Source organism: Nicotiana tabacum, chromosome 5 (genome assembly GCF_000715075.1).
Source record: "Nicotiana tabacum cultivar K326 chromosome 5, ASM71507v2, whole genome shotgun sequence".
In the NCBI taxonomy this organism is placed as follows: Eukaryota; Viridiplantae; Streptophyta; class Magnoliopsida; order Solanales; family Solanaceae; genus Nicotiana; species Nicotiana tabacum.
The window spans coordinates 67,102,744-67,121,954 of record NC_134084.1 but is presented as its reverse complement, the minus strand read 5'-3'; the positions used below and the strand labels follow the sequence as shown (position 1 = coordinate 67,121,954).

At 32.7% G+C, this 19,211-nt stretch overlaps 1 protein-coding gene and 1 long non-coding RNA gene across 2 annotated transcripts; both read right to left on the bottom strand.

The window, feature by feature from the left end:
- Positions 1 to 11,979: 11,979 nt before the first annotated feature.
- LOC107817426 (glyceraldehyde-3-phosphate dehydrogenase, cytosolic) lies at positions 11,980 to 14,799 on the bottom strand. Its single transcript, NM_001425942.1, has 10 exons — positions 14,605 to 14,799; positions 14,419 to 14,519; positions 14,222 to 14,337; positions 14,031 to 14,130; positions 13,414 to 13,621; positions 13,222 to 13,319; positions 12,680 to 12,822; positions 12,512 to 12,595; positions 12,339 to 12,428; positions 11,980 to 12,247 (listed from the first exon to the last, which is right to left on the bottom strand). Exons 1-10 carry the CDS (start codon positions 14,639 to 14,641, stop codon positions 12,202 to 12,204), a joined length of 1,023 nt encoding a protein of 340 aa, NP_001412871.1. The 5' UTR covers positions 14,642 to 14,799; the 3' UTR covers positions 11,980 to 12,201.
- A 1,991-nt stretch (positions 14,800 to 16,790) lies between these two features.
- Positions 16,791 to 17,705, bottom strand: LOC107817423 (uncharacterized). The gene is made up of 3 exons (XR_001655188.2): positions 17,536 to 17,705; positions 17,263 to 17,317; positions 16,791 to 17,021 (listed from the first exon to the last, which is right to left on the bottom strand). It is a non-coding gene; the product is annotated as an uncharacterized LOC107817423 (long non-coding RNA).
- Between the last annotated feature and the right edge of the window lie 1,506 nt (positions 17,706 to 19,211).

Genomic DNA, 19,211 nt, shown 5'->3' with positions numbered 1-19,211 from the left:
ATTGCGATTTTATGCAACATGGAATTATTTTTTAAAGAAATATTTTAATTTTTTTAAGGGAATAAAAGTCTATCAATATTTTGGGGATATTTTTATCATCCAACATTTAGCATGGAACATTCGTGCTTTTATAATAATATAGATGAAAGTTCTCGTCTTTCCTTTTATTTTTGCTTACTTTTAGGGATTACTAACTAGCATCCCTATTTTAGTAGGATTGAGTGATTTTCGGCCAGGGAATGTATTTATTTAGTTGCCATGAATGTAAATGTCACGATCCAAACCTATGGGCCGCAACGGGCACCTGGTACCTTACTTATTCGAGTACCAACATAACGTATCTCTCCATGTCATACTTATCATAAATAATTGAGCCGGAAGGCTGCCATGAAATAAGTAGAATACAACAGGTAATGTCAACTTATACATAAGACATACAAGCCTATAAGACCAAAATAACCACTCGTATACTGAACACAGCCGACAAGGACATACAACTTTTTACGTACATGACATCTGTCTACAAGCCTCTAAGAATACATAATTTTTATCAAGGTCGGGATAGAGTCTCACTATACCAAACAATACGCGTCTAAATCATACTAACCAAGCAAGCAACTCCGAAGCAAATGGAGCGCACCAATATCTTCCGTTGAGCTGATAGCCTACTTGGAAGGCTCTCGGTGTGTCTATCAGAACCTGCGGGCATGAAACTCAGTGTCCCCAGGCAAAAGGGACGTCAGTACGAATAATGTACTGAGTATGTTAAGTTACATAAATAAGTACATAACAGACATGGAAGAAATATAGAGTAAACGACTCAACCTGTAAGTCTGGATAACTCTGTAAATCATGAAATAGTGTCATGCATATATGCGTATGAATGTCATGTCGTGCATAGGTACATATTTCATAACATCATCAGGCCTCTGAGGACATCCCATCATATTATATCGGCCATTGTGGGCAAAATTATCAACGTATACCAACTGATCATGTGGTGGTGCGTATATAACGACATAACCTCTCCCATATATATATACGCGTATATAACACCGTCTGAATCATGGGTCAATGTACATGAATGCAATGCATGAAAAGTACGTTAATAAAATCTTTTAGAATGTCATAAGACCATTTTGCCTTTGAGTAATGTCATAAAATAAACTCTTTTCAACTTTCATATTTTTCTGAAACCCATGAATAGATGATAAAATATTATGATACATGGAAATTCAAGAACATAGATATTTCTAATACTTCTATGAACAGAGTTATTTATGGAATTTGTGCATTTGCACATTTCGTTTGTATCGTATAGATCATGTCAAAAGAAAGAAGGGATAGCCTTAACATACATGAGCCGATTCTCTTGACAATCCCTTTAACACACGTCTTTTGTGATAAAAAACGCAACGGCGGATCGAAATAGAGGAAAATTCGTATGATATTCTTGAGAAAGATTGTACCGTACTCCTTAAAATTTCAAAATCTCACGCTATTTAGTATAAATCAGTCTTCGTATGAAATGTTTTGAAACACAACGTTGCCATTGCAATTTATGAACCTTGCTGAAGCTTTCTTTCCAATAAGGACCTCCCTTAGGTGATTTAAAGAGCTCTTTTATCCTAGTGGGTGTGGGCCCCACTTAGGAGATGACTTGGTCACAAAACTTCTCTAAATAAGCCACTTGTTACCTAGTTAAGACTCATTATTTGGCTTGGATCAAGGTCTCCTTGGGTTGCCACGTTGGAGGGGTTACATTTATCCAAAAATTATAATTAATTAGCTAATCTCCCACCAAAAATTATTAATTACTCAATTATTCATATAATTAAGAAGTATGTCCACTTACTTAAAATACTACTCACTTTTAACACACTTTATGTATCCTACTATCATGGTCATGTGATACTTTGTATGACACTAGTCTATAAATACGATGTATTATAGCTTGCACCGTATTTTATCCCAAAATATCAAACTTCGACAAAACTTTTTTTCTTCGATTCGCTTACCCTCTCACCTTTACAAATTTACTTATCACTTATTTGAAATAGCATAATACTTATAATCTCAAAAATAATCTCATTCCCGAACTTTCGTCGATTAACTTACGATGAAACTTTTAACATACGAAAATACGGGATGTAACATCTCATTTCCAAGCTTTCATCAATTTACTTATGGTGTACTTTCACGTACGAAAATATGGGGTGTAACAGTAAAATAACTATTGCTACTATGTTTTTGAAATTTTTACTCAAATATTACCTATTTATGTCTTTTCCTCAAATTAGTTTGGGAAGTGGTTGCCAATCTTTTGATTTTGATTTTTGGGTCATACAGTTCTATTGTCTGTTGTTTATCTCTCTTTTTCTTCATTCTTTTTTTAGTTAAAGTTCAATTGAAAGAATCAGGGATCACTGATTAGTCGAATGAGCTCATATCTTTAGCCTATTATTTGTTAGTCGATTCGGCTGGTAGCTTCTGCATCAAATCAAACCAAATAAACGAACTTGCTCTTCCTGGTCCCAAAGGATGGTTGAAGTACAAAAAATTCAACATTAAAGATCTTATGTTTCAAAGTCATGTTTTTTTAAAAACAATTTGCACCCTAAACTATTACTTCCTTGCTGTTATGAAACAATAAAAGAAGAAGAAGAGTATTGCAGAGAAAAGTAGGGAGAGAGAACTCTTATTGATTTTGAGATGATTTACAATGAAATAGAACTCTCTATTTATAGGGAGAGGGTGACTTAACCACCAAGTAATAAATCCTAGAATCTCTCTAGAATATAGACATTCACCTTAAATAGAATTCTATTTATAACACTCCCCCTTGAATGTCTATTCAACAGATAATGTGCCTCGTTAAAACCTTAACTAAATAAAACCCAATGGGAAAAAAATTCTAGAGAAGGAAAAAGAGTACACATATCTAACAATACGTCTTTTGGTTGCCTCGTTAAAAATCTTACAAGGAAAACCCAGTGGGACAAAACTTTGTAAGGGAAAAAGAGTACAACGCGTTTTAACTCCTCCTGAGGAGAGCATTAATTCACATCTTTAAGCATTTGCATTCCAATCTTGTGCACCATCTTCAAACGATCTTTGATAGAGACTTGATAAACAAATCAGCCATATTAACTTGAATGAATATATTGCATTTTGAAATCATCATTCTTGATAGAGATATAATGTCTTCATAAACTGCCGTAGAATAACCTTTTCAATATCTCCATAGAGGTATTCTCGCTATCACATTATCATGTTTATAGTTATAGCAAAATACATATGCACAAATTACACTTATCATACGGGACTTCGGGACCAAGAATGTATATGCTTCAAGCGATTTAAATCCTTCAAGGATTGTCATATAAGTTAAGTCACATAAGCCATATAATAGACTTTAGATGCATATCAAGTTTTTATGTCATGCTAAACATATAAGATATCGAAAACTGATTGCACATACCATTGACTTTATACTTTCAAGTATTTGAACAATATAGACAAAATTATATGTCTTTCATATGGAATCAATTCTACTTGAATTATGTCTCTTCCATTTGGCCAATACTTTTGTGTCTATATTCGATAGACTTAAGATCCTCATCTATACTTAGCGCTATGATAGATGTCGTCGACAAACATTTTGTATCGGTTCCAATATTTTTTCATAAAGACATAACATATGGATCTCTTCATTCATATATTCAGGTACCTGAATCTCTCATGAGACTTTATGAAGTGTTATGTCATGTGATCTTCTAGATCACTTGCCTCCTTTATTATGATCATTTTCTCATCTTCTTTATCAAGAAGTTCTATTTGAAACCGATTTGTCTATACGCTTTAAGCGTACCATAGACTTTGTCCTTCTAGGACTTAATATGAGCATTTGCAATGAGAATATAGTTACTTTCTTTGGGTCAGCAAATGCGTCTAGCATGCTTTGCACTATATTGCAGATGAATTATCTATTTATGAACTTCAAGTTCATATTATCTTATTCGAGTATCGAGATGTATAAATAATAATTCATTCCACGTAACATTTTCTCGATTGTTTATCTTGTCTCCCTCTCATGTTAGAAAAACTAACTTTTTTCTCAATTTTGGGAATCTATCTTTGTGCGTTATGGTGTTAATCAATATATACAGCGCACATCAATAATAACAAGATAGAATTATTTTGTTCCTGACCCCGAACCACTTGTGAGGGGAGAATATAATATATTTTCGTATATAACGTATATCAAACTGATATAGATAACTTCATTCTCATATGCAATATTTTAGCTATTAAGTGGAGGCACTCAATAAATAATTTTGCTAAACCAACTGTGATGTAACCCAACTTATCAAGATAAACTATCTTGGATAGAAAATCTGGAAATTATGCTCTAAATTAAATTATTGAGCAAATTACCTCGCAAACACCAAGTTGTAGGTTAATAATAATCGCACATGTAACCATCTCATAGATGTATCTTATGTGGTATATATGGCAGGTGAATGGGCCCATATTCACTTTTGATATTTCTAGCATGGGATTCAATCCCAATTTTAGTTGGTCAATTAATTAGCGAGAACAAGCAATATAAGAGAATTCGTAAAGAACTTTTTAGTTCTTTAATATTTACCCATGTGAATTCTCTATTATTTTTGCACATCATACTTAAATTGATATGGCCAAACCAATTATGCCAACTGAATAAATTATCAATATTGATAAAGTTCAGGTTTACAACATGACATGTGCAATTATCGATAAACACCAAGTTTATTATGATATGGGTTTGTATATCAATAAACATCCACTTTAGTGTGGTGTTCTTTTATTTCTGTAGTACAAACTGGAGAATAAAGCGGGTAGCTTTTCACATACATATTATCCCGCTACAAGTTGTAGTAATAAAAGATATTAAATCTTTCCTTTATTTATAATCTCAATATAATCAACCGCTTTCGCGTGTACTTTGGAAACTGAATAAGTTTCTCTGAGATTTACTACAACACAATACCTTATTGGTAATCAATTGTGTTTCTCCAAAATAGTAATAATTGGCTCTTCCAAAGCTCTCAATTAATTTGGTACTACCACATATTCATCAACATCCATATGGTGAATATCTCTTTTAAAGAGAAAGTTATACCATAATGGTTATGGTCAAAATTATATGCAAGATCTGTTTCTTGCATTACCGTTGTCTTTTAATAATTACATTGCCAAAATATTTTGGCGTACAATAAGTACGTGATTAACGACCATTTATGCCATAATAATGACATTATTTTCTTATTTCCTCTCAAACCTCCCTCTAGAGGTGAGTGTGGTATATTCACTACCACTAGCACGTTCATATTCTTCCAAGAATGAATATGTATTCATAAATTAGATGTTGTCACATTCACATCATGAATGGATAATAATCATCTATATGTGCTTTATAAAATCTCATGTCAAATCGATGACAAATATTACTTTCACAGAGTGAAGGATTATTTTGAGAATCCTTATTGTTCTCATTACCATAATGATGACAATTATAATTTCGTCTATTGCCACGTCCACATCCATTGACACATTCATAGTAATAATTTTGTCTTCTTTCAGACTTATCACATATTGCTATCACATTCTCTTAAGGGAATGAGAATGGAGCGAATTCAATGGGACGGGTTTTCAATTCTTTGCCCACAATCATACATGAATTTGATCATGGCAAGGCATAGAAATTTTACCACTTTGGGTGGTTATAATTTCTTTCAAACTCCATTAGAGTTGCAATCAAAATTTATCGTCTTTGCTTGTATTTAAAATCAAATTATAGAATGTCAAGAATTTGAAAGAGAAAAGTAAAATACTTACCTTAAATTCACAATTTAATCATGAAGGAAGTTCATAGAACAATTGACAATCATTATGCTCAATCCCAAAGCTTCTACTCAATTGGTTAGAGTCTCGTGCTGATAACGTGTTATGAAATAATAAAGGAAGAAGAAGAGTATTGCAGAGAAAAGTAGGGAGAGAGAACTCTTATTGATTGTGGGATGATTTACAATGGAATAGAACTCTCTATTTATAGGGAGAGTGTGACTTAACCACCAAGTAATAAACCCTAGAATCTCTCTAGAATATAGACATTCACCTTAAATAGAATTCTATTTATAACACTTACAAAGAATATTTACTTTTTTTTACTTATGATGGCAATTAAGGGATAAAATTTAAGACGTATGGTGTATATTGAAGATGAAAACCACTCAACCAACCCTTGGATGTATCTGTAAGCAGAGGCAGATCGAGCATTTGAACACGACGGGGGCATCATTATATGCTAATTAATAGCGATAAAATTTGACGGGCAACTTTTTAAAAACTCAATGATTATGATGACTTATCATCCAAGTACAAATAAAAAGAATTTCTAAAGAAATAAAAAGCATCGAACAAAGAGAGATTTCTTTGCAAAATAGGTGTTACGGAAAGGAAAGGTATTTGATTTAAGACTGTTTCAAACTTTAAAATTTCTAGCTTTTTCTCAATTAAAAAGGTGTTTATGATGAAAAGGGTGTTCAAACTTCAAAAATTATCAAAGAAACTTACTAAAGAAATCAAGATTAAGGGTGTGCTAATAGTCAAAGAACTGAAGAAAAGCCTCAAACTCTTAATTAGATGTCATTGCCGAGTTAGAGTTGACAGATATCCGCTACTTTGTCAAAGTGATTGTTGAAGAAAGTTGTGGCAGAAGGATTTGTATTTTTCTACTTCTGAAGCGCGATAAATTGCAATTTGAGGCTTTTAATTTTAAGGGAGGAATTTCAAAAGGAATAAAATTAAGTAAGTTGACAATTATATATTAAAACTAAACTATAATTGAATTCAAAAAAAAGATAAAAGTAAAAAGTGAAGTTGGTATTAAATACAAATTAGTTGAATTCAAAAGAGGAATAATAAAAAGGTGAGGAGAAAGTGGTGAAAATGAGAACCCACGACCTCAAGCAAAGCTAAAATTTTAAGCTCCCCCTTAAAACCACTCCTCCAGTCTGCCTTTGTGGTTGAGGGCACACGAAAATTATTTAAGTGGTTTTAGCTGTATACAGAGATATATATAAGATAAATATATAGAGTTTTTGTCGAGGCTAACGGGGTTCCGTGACCCCTCAAGTCCTCAACCATCAACTTAGGTCCGCCTCTGTCCGTAAGGACTACACCATAATGCAAAATATCATATCTGGAAAAACAATTTTGAGAAAAAAGTAAGTGAAGGTTGATGTGAAAGCAACAGTGGGACTATTGAGAACGCTTGAGTTCCTGATTCAGATTTTTAGACATACACTTGAATGAGAAATGTCTACACTCTTTCTTCTCTACATTTCATTGTTCTATATTATTTTATTTTGCTCTAATTATAGTATTATTTTTTAACATGATATAATATTATGTTTTTGAGAAATATTTGGTGTTTCATCTTTAAAGGTCGTTTGGCACAGAACAAATTATCCTGAAATTTTAATTATGGGATTTAATGCAGGGATTAAATAATAACAAAGTCATTCAATGAATATATTTTTATCGGAATTGCTCATAGGACTAAAAATGAGGATACTTGGTATAATATAAATACTAAATAAGTTGAAATAAATTTTTATTTTCCATTTTAATCATGTTATAAAACTCCTCTATTTATAGGGAAAAAGCAATTTTACCACAAAGTAACAAACTCTAAGATCTCTCTAAAATATAGACATTCACCTTAAATAAAATTCTATTTATAACACTACCCCTTGAATGTATATTCAACAAATAATGTGTCTCGTTAAAATCTTAACTAAAATAAAACTTAGTGGAAAAAAATCTAGTAAAGGAAAAGGAGTACACATATCTAACAATATACCTTTTGGTTGCCTCGTTAAAACCCTTGTAAGGAACATCCGGTGGGACAAAACTTTGTAAGGGAAAAAGAATACAACGTGTATTAACTCCCCCTTATGAGATAACCAATTCACATCTTTGAGCCTTCACAAAATCCAAACTTGTGCACCATTTTCTAAAGATCATTGGTAGAGATTTGATTAAAAAATCGACCATTAACTGGAATGAATATGTTGCACCTTGAAATCATCATTCTTGGTAGATATGTAATGTCTTCATATAATGTCGTGGAATGGATTTTTCAATATCTCCATACATGCAAAAAAATTTACTATCACATTATCATGCTTATAGTTATAGCAAGATACATATGTACACAAATTGCACTTCGGATGTGGTGCTTTAGGACCAAGTATTGTATATGCTTTAAACGATTTAAATCCTTCAGGGATTGTCATATAAATTAAGTCATATAAGCCATATAAACAGACTTCACATGCTAGACATATAAGATAGATAAAAGTGACTGCACACCTTTAATTTTATGCTTGCAAGTGTTTGAACTAGAGGTCCAAAACTACATGTCTTTCAAATGAAACCAATTCTACTTGAATTATTTCTCCAGGCTTAAGATCCTCATATATATTTAGCATTATCATAGATGTAGTCGACGAATATTTTATATCGGTCTCAAACTCTTTTTTCATAAAAACATAACATAGAGATTTCTTCATTCATATTTTTAAGTACCTGAACCTCTCCTGAGATTTTATGAAATGTTATGTCATGTGATTTTCTAGATCACATTTCTCCATATTATGATCATTTGATCATCTTCTTTATCAAGAGTTTTATTTAAAACCGATTTTTCTATATGCATTAGGCGTACCATATATTTTGTCCTTATAGGACTTATTCTAATAGAAATATTGTAGTGAGAATATAGTTACTTTCTTTGGGTCAGCAAATGCGTCTGGCGTGACTGACAATTTATTGCATATGAATTATCTTTTTTGAACACCAAGTTCATATTATCTTATTCGAGGATATAGATGTATAAATGATAATTTATTCCACGTAACTTTTTCTCAATTGTTTATCGTATTTTCCCCTCATGTTAGAAAAACTAACTTGCTTCCTCAACTTTGAAAACCTACCTTTGTGTATTATGATGTTAATAAAAATACACACATCAGTAATAATAAGATGAAATTATTCGGTTCCAGGCCCTAAACCATTTGTGAGGAGAGAATATAATGATACTTTTGCTATAACGTATATCAAACTAATATTGAAAATTTTATTCTCATAAGCAATAGTTTAGTTGTTAAGTAGAGGCACACAATAAATCATTTTGCTAACTCATCTATGATGTAAACCAACTTATTAAGGTGAATTGTCTTGATTAGAAAATCTGAAAGTTATGCTCTAAATTAAATTATTGAGCAAGTTATCTTTCAAACACATGTTACTGGTTAATAATAATCGCACATGTAACCATCTCATAGATGCATCTTATGTGGTATACATGACAGGTGAATGTGCCCATATTTACTTTTGATATTTTCAGCATTCAATAAGATTCAATCCCAATTTTAATTGGTCTATTAATTAATGAGAATATGCAACACAAGAGAATTTGTAAAGAACTTTCTAGTTCTTTAATATTAACCAATGTGAATTCTCTTTTTGCACATCATACTTAAATTGACATGACTAAACCAATTATGCCAATTGAATAAATTATCAATATTGATAAACTTCATGTTTATACCATGCCGTGTGCAATTATCAATAAACTCCAAGTTTATATGATATGGGTTTTTAAATCAATAAACTTCTATTTTATTGCGGCATTCTTTTATTTATGTAGTACAAACTGGATAATAAAGCGGGTAGCTTTTCACATACCCGCTACAAGTTGTAGTAGCAGAAGATAATAAATCTTTTCTTTATTTGTAGTCTCAATATAACCAACCGCTTTCACAAATACTTTAAAAACTCAATAAGTTTCTTTGAAACTAACTACGACACAATACCTTATTTAAAATCAATTTATTTCTCCAAAATAGTATAATTGGCTCTTCCAGAGCTCTCAATTAATTTTGTACTACCACATATTCATCAATATCTATATGGTGAATATCTCTTTCAAGGAGAAAGTTATATCATTATGGTCATGATCAAAATCATTATAGGCAAGATATGTTGCTTTTATTACTTTTGTCGTGATCAATTGCCAAAATATTTTGACGTCAATAGGTATGTGACCAATGACCATTCATGTCATAATAATGAAATTATTTTCTTATTTCATCTCAAACCTCTTTCTAGAGGTGATTGTGGTATATTCATTACCACTAGCATGCTCATATTCTTCCAAGAATGAATATGTATTCATAAATCACATGTTGTCAGATTCACATCATGAATGGACCATAATCATCTATATATGCTTTACAAAATTTCATGTCAAATTGACGACAAATATTACTTTCACAAAGTGAAAGATTATTTTGAGAATCCTTATTTTTCTCATTACCACAATGATGACGATTATAATTTCGTCTATTATCATGTCCACATTCATTTGATACTTTCACGGTAATAATTTTGTCTTTTTTCAGACTTATCATATGCTACTACCACATTCTCTCAAGGGAACTAGAATGAAACAAATTCAATGGGACGGATTTTCACTTCTTGTGCTCGTAATCATGCATGAATTTGATCATGACAAGACATAGAATCGTTTACCACTTCGAGCGGTTATAATTTCTTATAAACTTTATAAGAATTATAATCAAAATTTATTATCTTTACTTGTATTTAAAATTAAATTATAGCATTTCAAGAATTTAAATGAAAATAGGTAAAATACTTACCTTAAATCTAGAATTTATTCCTAAAATAAGTTCATGGAGCAATTGAAAATCATTATGCTCAATATTATGTACAAGTTGAGCATCATGCCCGTATCTCAAAGCTTGGTGACCAAAGCAGATGTCTTGTATAGGAATTCACGCAAGATACTCACATAAATTCTTGTATCTTGTCTCCACGGATGGTTTACTTTCTCAAACATCAGACAACTAATTAATAGTATACTCAATTGGTTAGAGTCTTGTTGATAACGTGTTATGAAACAATAAATGAAAAAGAAGAGTATTATAGAAAAAAGTAAAGAGAGAATTCTTATTGATTTGAGATCATATACAATGAAATAGAATCTTCTATTTATAGGGGAAAAATAACTTAGGCACAAAGTACCAAACTCTAAAATCTCTCTAAAGTGTAGACAATCACCTTAAATACAATTCTATTTATAACAAATCTTGAATTGCTTAATCACTTTGAACAATTCAAAGTTTTTCTCCTGAATTTATTATCCCAAAATTAATTATCCCGAAATTGCTAACCCCGATTCAGAAATTTCAACCAAACACTAAATAAAATAATCCTACATTTGATCCCAGAATTGTTATCCCTTATCCCGTGTATCAAATAACCCATTAGGGGTCATTTTGTTGGAAACAAATTATTTTCCTATGATTACTTATTCCGGGATTAATACTATAATCTATGGATAACAAATTCCAATTAATTATCCCGTAATTTTATTCCGACCAAACATAAAATAAATTCATTTCAAATTTAATCCCGATTAATTATCGGTTATCTCTCACACCAAACAAGCCCTTAGTGCTTCCATTTCAGTTTTGCACATACTCAGACTACTGGAAAAAACGAGTTGCATAAGTGAAAGCTAAAATGAAAAACTACTGAGAAGAAAATCTTATGTCACGTAATAAAAAACACAGCTCCCGACTGAAACTCTGAAGTGCTAATTTTATGAAGCTCCAACACTGAAAGAGAGATGCTGAGAAAAATATAAGTACTAATAAATCACCTCTTTAATACTTTCTCTTGCCAATTAGAAAAATCCACCTTCAATACTTTTGACAGAGCCAATAAGAAACTTTAATGCATTCGATGCATTATTATCAAATGTGATCTTCAACAGGAATAGCAGAAACATAGGTAGTGTAATCTTCAATCATTTAAGCCAAACCAAGACATAAACCAAGGATAACAAAAACCAAGAAACGAAAACAAACTTGTATTGGGAAAAAGTAAAATTTCATTCATGATAATTCAAACGAAAAAAGCCCAACATTCCTCAAAGATAACACAGTAGTTCCTCTCTGGTTATTCCATTACAATTAAGCAAGAAGACCACTCCCGGCCATAGAAAACTAATACCCCTATGATTCAATCAAAAACTAAAGAGGCCATTTCACCAGCATCAAATCCTTAAGCAACAGAAGCCATATGGCAGATCAAATCAATCACACGAGAGCTGCAAAGTCCAGAAACAAATTGTGTTACTAAAAAAAATTTATTGGTGGTGTAAAGATGAGCAAAGAGAAGTCTAACGCAAAGAAAATTACCTGTAACCCCATTCATTGTCATACCACGACACAAGTTTCACAAAGTTCTTGCTCAAGGCAATTCCAGCCTTGGCATCGAAAATGCTTGACCTGCACCCAATAATTTCACATTAAACAAATGCACTTCAATAATTAAGGTACCTCTTTTTGAGTAAATTGAACCAAGTATATACCTGCTGTCACCAACAAAGTCTGTGGAAACCACATCATCTTCGGTGAATCCCAAGATGCCCTTCAACTTACCCTCCGATTCCTCCCTATGAATCCAAGACCATGGAACAAGTTAGTGTAGTTGCACGAGGGACCAATAAAACAACGCAAGTGATCAAACAGAAACTTACTTGATTGCAGCTTTGATGTCATCATAAGAGGCTTCTTTCTCTAGTCTTACGGTAAGGTCCACAACAGAAACATCAACAGTTGGAACTCTGAAGGCCATTCCAGTCAATTTTCCATTAAGAGCTGGGAGCACTTTTCCAACAGCCTACATTATGATGAATGCAACTTGATCAAACTGAAAATCTATCAGGTTATTACCAGGTGCAATAACCCTCAAAAGTATAACGAAAATAAACCAAGACAATAATCGAAACTTCTCATTAATCGCTTGCTCACTTTGTCATAGTTCCATGTTATGTTTCATAGATTGGATTTGCTTTCGAATGCTTAACAGACTAATAAACAGACTCTAGAGATGAATATTTGCAACTAAAATTTAAGTAGTAATTATAAACTTTGTCATTGCTGAAAGATTGACTTGCCTACTGAGGTATCATTTCTTAACATTCTCTTCTAGTTTATATGGTATTCTATAGCATAGATGCAACAAACATGGAACAGACAGTAACTATAAGCAAAGACACCAAAATCCAATAATAATTACCTTGGCAGCACCAGTGCTGCTAGGAATGATGTTGAATGAAGCAGCTCTTCCACCTCTCCAGTCCTTCATGGATGGACCATCAACAGTCTTCTGGGTGGCTGAGTGACAAGACCATTGCATCGCATCGCATCAGAACTATATATAACAGCTCATCACAGATGGGCAATTTAAAGTAACTAGGAATATACTAACCAGTAAGGGAGTGCACAGTAGTCATGAGACCCTCCACAATGCCAAACCTATCATTGATGACCTTAGCCAAAGGTGCAAGGCAGTTGGTAGTGCAACTAGCATTGGAGACAATGTCATATTCGGGCTTGTATTCCTTCTCGTTGACACCCACAACAAACATGGGGGCATCCTTGCTAGGAGCAGAGATCACAACCTTCTTGGCACCACCCTGTGCAAACACAGATACCCCCATGTCAATTATTATTTGGTTAAATGTATACATAGATAGATAAGTTACACATCAGGGATATTGTTAAATTATTTACACAAACAATCAAGTTAGTTATAAGGTAAGAGAGCAGATAAATCTCTATAATTACATGATAAACTTTTAATGTGACAGTTTAATGTATGTAACTTAGATCCCAATTTTATAATAGTACATGCAGGAATTTGCTTCATTTTCTCCGCAAAACTAGATCCAACACAAGAAACAAGATCTAATAACAATGAAATTAAATATACTAGTGGCTTTAGCTGTGAGTTAATGCATGATAGATCAAATCTAAACAGCAGAAATGCAGTTGGAAAAATCAATCAAACCAAAAAAAGACATAAAGAAAGCAGATAAATCAAACCTTCAAGTGAGCAGCAGCCTTGTCCTTGTCAGTGAAGACACCAGTGGATTCCACAACGAAATCAGCACCAGCTTCAGCCCATGGAATTTCCTCAGGGTTCCTTTAATAATAACATCAGAACACCAGATATTAGTCAATTTCTTCAGCACCATTAACTAAAACCAAAAACAAACATAAATCTAGATCAGTACCTAATTCCAAAGACTCTGACGGACTTCTCACCAAAAAGAAGGGTCTTTTCATCCTTTACTTTAAGCTCATGGTGTTTCCATTGTCCATGAACCGAATCATACTTAAACATGTATGTCTGCACCAATCACAGAGATCCACGTCAGGATGTACTACAAAAATCAGGTAAACACTAAAGAGATCTAACAACAAACTTTACCATGTAATCAGTAGAGATAAATGGGTCGTTCACTGCAACTAGTTCAACATCATCTCTCTGCAGAGCAACTCTTGCCACCAAACGACCAATCCTTCCAAATCCTGTTTCAAATAAAATCAGAAAATGAAAATCAGAACCAAAACAAACATGGCCAGATCTATACAGAAGAATCAAAAGGGTATTTACCATTGATTCCGATCTTGATCTTCTTGTCAGATGCCATGGCTTAGGGGAGAAAAAAGGGGTTTAAAGAAAAGTAGGAGAGAAAATTGCTTAGTGAAAAGAATATGGTAGTGAATGTAGCGAAAGTGTAGGGTTGCAGTCTGAAATATAAAGGGGGGAGGCACGTGAGGGGTGTCACGTGACTACTGCTCTGTCTTGGTGAAAAAGAAAGAAGAAGCCGAGTCAGCAAGCATGGTTTGAAGTTTGAACCGTCGGAATGAGTTGTAGTTTTCAAACCTGGAACTGCCGGTTGATTTGGAATTTCTGGAAATCTATGCTAATTTTCTTAAGACCCCACGCTAATTATTATTGTCCTACATATTTACTGTCCAAAATGTAAGAAAGAAAACAATATTTTACACCATTTATTTTATCAATTCGAGTATAGTTTTTGGTTCTACATAAAATTTACTTGTTGACCACAAAAGGATATGGTGCAGTGGATGAGACTGTTCTTCCCTTAACCAGATGTCTTGAGTTCGAGCTCTGGGTATGAAAAAATCCTTGATAGGGAGTGTTTTCCCTCGAATGGGCCCTACGCAACGCGAATTCGGATATAATCGAACTCCAATATAATTAGAAAATGTAGCATCAAAGAGTTTGGTAGTGGTCAATGAAGCCTAAAAATAAAATCACGATGAGTTCAGACCTTAATTACAGCATACATAAAACCTTTACATGATATTTTTGCAATGTGCATAAGTTTTGGTGAGCAAAGCGGTTCAATGCTTGTAAATGGGGGAAGGTAATAAATATATGGACAAAATTGAATAGTTGAAATATGCACAAAACAAACTAAATTGAGACATGATTTTAAAATATATAAACAAATTATATTCCAAAGAAAATAGTTATTTGTCTATGTACATAATAAATGCCATTCTTTTATTAGAACAAATAAAAGGAGATAATAAAAGGGAAAGGGCTCAAATATGTCATTGAACTTCACAAAATGAACTGTCTATGTCACTCGTTAATAGTTGGACATAAACATATTATCTATATTATAACTTTGGGCCATATATGCTATTACAACTAACGAAACTACTACTATCGAATTTTGACACGTGACGTTATATAAACCCTTCATTATTTACCAGCACCCATCCACTCTCACCCCTTTTTCGTTAAGTTAAGTAGTATATATATGCGTCGTTTCGTTAAGTTCAGTGGTATGTTTGAGTCATTTCCCTATACCTTATAATACATAACTCTCGAGTAACAAAACTAACTTATGCTATTTTTTTGTTTATCATTTGACGCACGAACATTCTAGAATCATATTCCTATATAAACCTCCATCTTTTTTATTTCTTTTTTCTTTGTAATAAAATTATAATTTTATCTACAAGAGGACAAGTTTATCCCTTGTACTATAACATTATTATTTTACATGAAAAAATGTACTCTCTTATTGTAACGATTCGGCAGGTCGTTTTGAGTGTTGTAGCCCCACTACAACATAATGTATTTATAGCCACAAAACAAAACGTAGCTAATTATGAAAATGTCTGTGGCTAAACACTTTAGCCACAATATTTTTTTCCGTAGCATTCGTAGCAAAATGTAGCATAGCTAAAAGTTAGCTACAGACTTTACATGGTCCGTGGCTAAGGATTAATACTTATTGCTACGAAATTTTTGTGTTGTAGGTATATTTATAGCAAAATGATTTTATACTCTTGCCATGACTAATACATTTATAACAAATGATTCTATACTCTTGCCACGACAAATAAATTCGTAGCTATCTTCATATGGTAGCCACAAAGTGTTGTAGTGTGGCAAAAGATCTAATTTTATTTGCCACGAAAACTTAGATATTTAATTGCTTTCGTATATTAGTCCGTGGAAAAAGTATTTTTTTAAGTTACGAACTAAAAGTTCCATGGCTACAAATTATTAAAAAAAAGTCGTGGTTATATTATTTTTATTATATTTTAATTTTTTGACAAAAAAAATAATTTTTTATGGTGACAAAATTTTCTCTCACAAATCTCTTGTTTCTTAGATATTTGAGTTTTTCTAACATTTTCTAATTATACTATGGTCGTGCATATTATATTAAAACTAATAACATATTAAGCATGAGAAATAACTTATTCCGCATAAACTAAAATTTAAAAAGTTTCACAAAATAAATTTCCAAATACACATTTGTACTAATCAGTTAATAGCATCTGCAATACATAAGCCGTGTACAATAATCAAAAATTGAAGGAAAAACTTGCCAATGTGAGGCTTGATTATAACATATATCAGAAATAATGTACAAAATTTTGCAGTGAACATAAGTATTTGCTTGATGATTCATGTTGCCACCTTCATCGCACCCCCTTGATCTTCATGCATCTAAGAATATATGAAGCACACTCACTAGACTGAAATAATAAAATAACATGATCTTGTGAGAAACTTATATTTGAATTCTCAAAACATATAAAGATGCATATACGGTTACTAATTAAAAATATTCAATAAATCATGGAATAAGAAAAAAATACTTAGCCATGAATTAGGTGAAAAAAGATTTAAAGTTTTTTCAAACACAAAAGACAAATGAGAAAGCATTTAAATAAACATCATAAATATAAGGAGATGGAAAAAAGAAGTAAAACTTACAATTTGGCATAAAAAGAGATTGAAATTTCTCAAAGGCACATTTTTCTTGAGTACCCTGTAAATCAAAAACAAATAATTGAAGCAGAAACCCAAGTTAATTGCTTGTAAGACACAAAACCTATCAAATCTTCAAAATCGCACTCACTACTTATGAAATATAAGGCATAATATCTCTCAAATTGTTAGAATAACTCGTAAATTGAAGTTAAAAATCTAAATCCAAGTAAATGTATGGAGATTCAGAAACTCTACGATATAGAGACATGAGCTTACCCGGAAAGAGACAAACCAACACGTTAAATTTCTGTCTATAAATAGAGAACCAGTGGGGATACCATCTTGTTCCTCTTTATCTTTCTTGCGGCCTTAATTAAGGCCGACTACTGAAGGTGGAAGAAAGACATAAGAAAATGGGGAGGGAGAGTGCGGCTGAGGGAGGAAGTAGGAAGTTTAGGTTTAGGTTTTAGATTTACGTCGTCTACTTTTATATATGTTGCCTTAGTTTACTTCTAATACAAATGCCATATATATAACATACAAGAAAAAATACAAATACCATAAATGCAAATAAAAGTAAAAAATATACCTATAGTAAACCAAAAATAAATAAATAAATATAATACATTTAACTAAAATAAAAAAAATCAGCTATTTGCATGAAATAAAGATATTCTAAAATATATTTTTCTTTATAGCTTTTTTCATCTTATATAATATTGTTAGTTTTGTTATACGTTCATATTTCAATAATATTAGCTTCTTAATTTTTAGTGTTATGATAATTATTAAGTTATTAAAACAATATTAGATTATTAAATCAATAACTTTTATACTTATCTAAATTGAATATAACTAGTAATCAATGTAGATAAATACAAGCAACCAACATGGATTGTGGTGGAGTGGTAAGTACTCATTCATCCTTAACCAGAGGTCTCGAATTCGAGCCCTAGGTATAGAGTCGCCTTTGTTAGGGAGCGCTTTACCCCCTCCCCCCTCCTGTGATGACCCGGCCAGTCATCTCATGAGTTACCACTCTATTTTTCCTATTTCTGCTTTGTTATGCTTTATTTATCCGTGTGATGTGGAATCGGGTTGGTCGGATCGAATTCGGAAAGGATTTGGTAAGATTTGAGACACTTAGTCTCTTTTAAGGAAGTTTAAGTTGGAAAAGTCAACCGAATGTTGACTTATGTGCTAGAGGTCTTGGATGTGAGTTCTGATAGTTCGGTTAGCTTCGGAAGGTGATTTGGGACTTAGGAGTGTGATCGGAATGAGTTTTGGAGGTTCGGAGTAAATTTAGCCTTGAATTGGCGAAGTTGATATTTTGGCGATTTCCGGTTGGTAGGTGAGATTTTGATATAGGGGTCGGAATGGGAATCCGAGAGTTGTAGTGGTTCTGTGGTGTGATTTGGGATGTGTGTGCAAAATTTCAGATCATTCAAACGTGGTTTGGTTGGGTTTTTGATCGAACGCGTAATCTAGAAGATTTTAGGAAATTTTGCTTGAATCTGATGTGTTTTGGTTGATTTGAAATATGGAACATCATAAGATTTCAAATCAAATACGCGACTTAACAGTCGTACGGGACGGACCAAGTCACAATCCCCAACAGTACACGACTTCACGCTCGTCATCTAGCGTGTGCGTCACCTCAAAGTAGCACAACGATATGAAATACAGGGTTTCAAACCCTCAGGACAACATTTACAATCATTACTTACCTCGATCTTGTCCAAACTCTAGCCCGCGATGCCTTTGCCCTCACGAATCGACCTTCGGCTGCTCAAAATCTAGCCACAATCAGTGCATAACTATTAAAATATGCTAAGGGAACAATGTCCACTCGAAAATACATTCATGTATACCTTCCACTGTCATAAACATTACGCATTCACTTAATCTTCCTGAGTCTGAACTCATATCGCAACATGAAATTTACTTCATTC